Consider the following 1620-nt stretch of genomic DNA (forward strand, 5'->3'; position numbering starts at 1 on the left):
TGTGTGTGTCTGTGTCTGTGTGTCTGTGTGTGTGTCTGTGTGTCTGTGTGTGCGTGTGTGTGTGTGTCTGTGTCTGTGTTTGTTTGTGTGTATCTGTGTCTGTGTGTGTGTGTGAGTGTGTGTGTGTCTGTGTGTGCGTGTGAGTGTGTGTCTGTGTCTGTGAGTGTGTGTGTGTGAGTGTGTGTGTGAGTGTGTGTCTGTGTGAGTGTGTGTGTGTCTGTGTGTGAGAGTCTGTCTGTGTGTGTATCTGTGCGTGTGTGTGCGCCTGTGTCTGTGTGTGTGTGAGTCTGTGTGTATGTGTGTGTGTCTGTGTTTGTCTGTGTGTGAGTGTGTGTGCGTGTGAGTGTGTGTCTGTGTGAGTGTGTGTCTGTGCTCCTCCAGCACCTCCTGCCGCTCTCCCAGCTGGGCACAGTGTCAGGCCCCACCAGGAGCAGGGTGAAGGCCACTTGATGGACCCACACACAGTCCTTGCTGCGACATCCAGCCCTGCACAGAAAAGGGAGGAGGGGGATATTCCACAAAGCAAGCTCAGCTTCCTGAGACACGAGGGCTGCTTTTATACCCAGAAACCTGAGAAAGAACTTTATGTCTTAACATTCCGTTTTTCCCACACATGATTAGTCAACTAATTCCTTCCATTTAAAATGACAGTGCTCAAAAACGTCTCCATGCTCAAATGTAATTTTTTCCCCAACCATTTTACTTCAGTTAATAACTGACACCGCTGGGATGCAGCGTGGCCAGGGGGACATTCCCACCCCCCAGCACCAGGGCATGGTGCTTCCCCCCGGGAGCAGTTTTGGCAGCAGGTTCTCAGCCTTTTGAGAGGACCTTGCCCCGAAATGCAGGGGGTTTGTCCTAAACGCAGGTGCCAACTGTGTGCGTGCGAGGGTGGGCGCGGAGAAGGTGATGGATTGTGGTGAACTTACTGCTGAGAACAGCCAAACCAGGATGGTGCCTTGGGCTTTTGGTCCTCGGGGGAAGCTGGAAAGCCTGTGAGGTTCTTTTCACTTGATTTTCACTTTTCACTTGATCACTCCCAAGCACAAATACAGGTTGGGTGGAGAATGGATTGAGGGCAACCCTGAGGAAAAGGACTTGGGGGTGTTGATGAGAAGCTCCCCGGGAACCAGCCATGAGTGCCTGCAGCCCAGAGAGCCACCGTGTCCTGGGCTGCAGCAAAAGAAGCGTGGCCAGCAGGTCGAGGGAGGGGATTCTGCCCCTCTGCTCTGCTCTGCTGAGCCCCCCCTGCAGTGCTGTGTCCGGTGCTGGAGCCCCAGCAGAAGGAGGGCACGGAGCGAGGCCAGAGGAGGCCACAAAGGTGATCAGGGGGCAGGAGCAGCTCTGCTGTGGGGACGGGCTGGGAGAGCTGGGGCAGCCTGGAGCAGGGAAGGCTTTGGGGACACCTTGTAGCACTTCCCAGCACCTGCAGGGGCTACAGGAAAGCTGGGAGGAGCTTTTGACAAGGGCAGGGAGTGACAGGGCGGGGGGGTGGAACAGCTTCAAACTGAAAGAGGAGACTTTTGGATTAAAGATTGGGAAGAAATTCCTCCCCGTGAGGGCGGTGAGACCCTGTCCCGGGCTGCCCAGGGAAGCTGCGGCTGGCCCCGCCCCCGGGGC

The 1620-nt window shown here is 55.7% G+C and overlaps 1 protein-coding gene across 1 annotated transcript in view; it reads left to right on the top strand.

Moving 5' to 3' along the window:
* The first annotated feature begins 951 nt into the window (after positions 1-951).
* Positions 952-1620, top strand: part of DCAF12 (DDB1 and CUL4 associated factor 12) — a 26805-nt gene continuing 26136 nt past the window's right edge. Inside the window, exons 1-2 of the mRNA XM_009993809.1 lie at positions 952-995; positions 1255-1287. Of these exons, the coding sequence (XP_009992111.1) occupies positions 952-995; positions 1255-1287 (77 nt within the window). The remainder of the gene's footprint in view (positions 996-1254; positions 1288-1620) is intronic.

Source organism: Chaetura pelagica, unplaced genomic scaffold (genome assembly GCF_000747805.2).
Source record: "Chaetura pelagica isolate M959 unplaced genomic scaffold, ChaPel_1.0 scaffold283, whole genome shotgun sequence".
In the NCBI taxonomy this organism is placed as follows: domain Eukaryota; kingdom Metazoa; phylum Chordata; class Aves; order Apodiformes; family Apodidae; genus Chaetura; species Chaetura pelagica.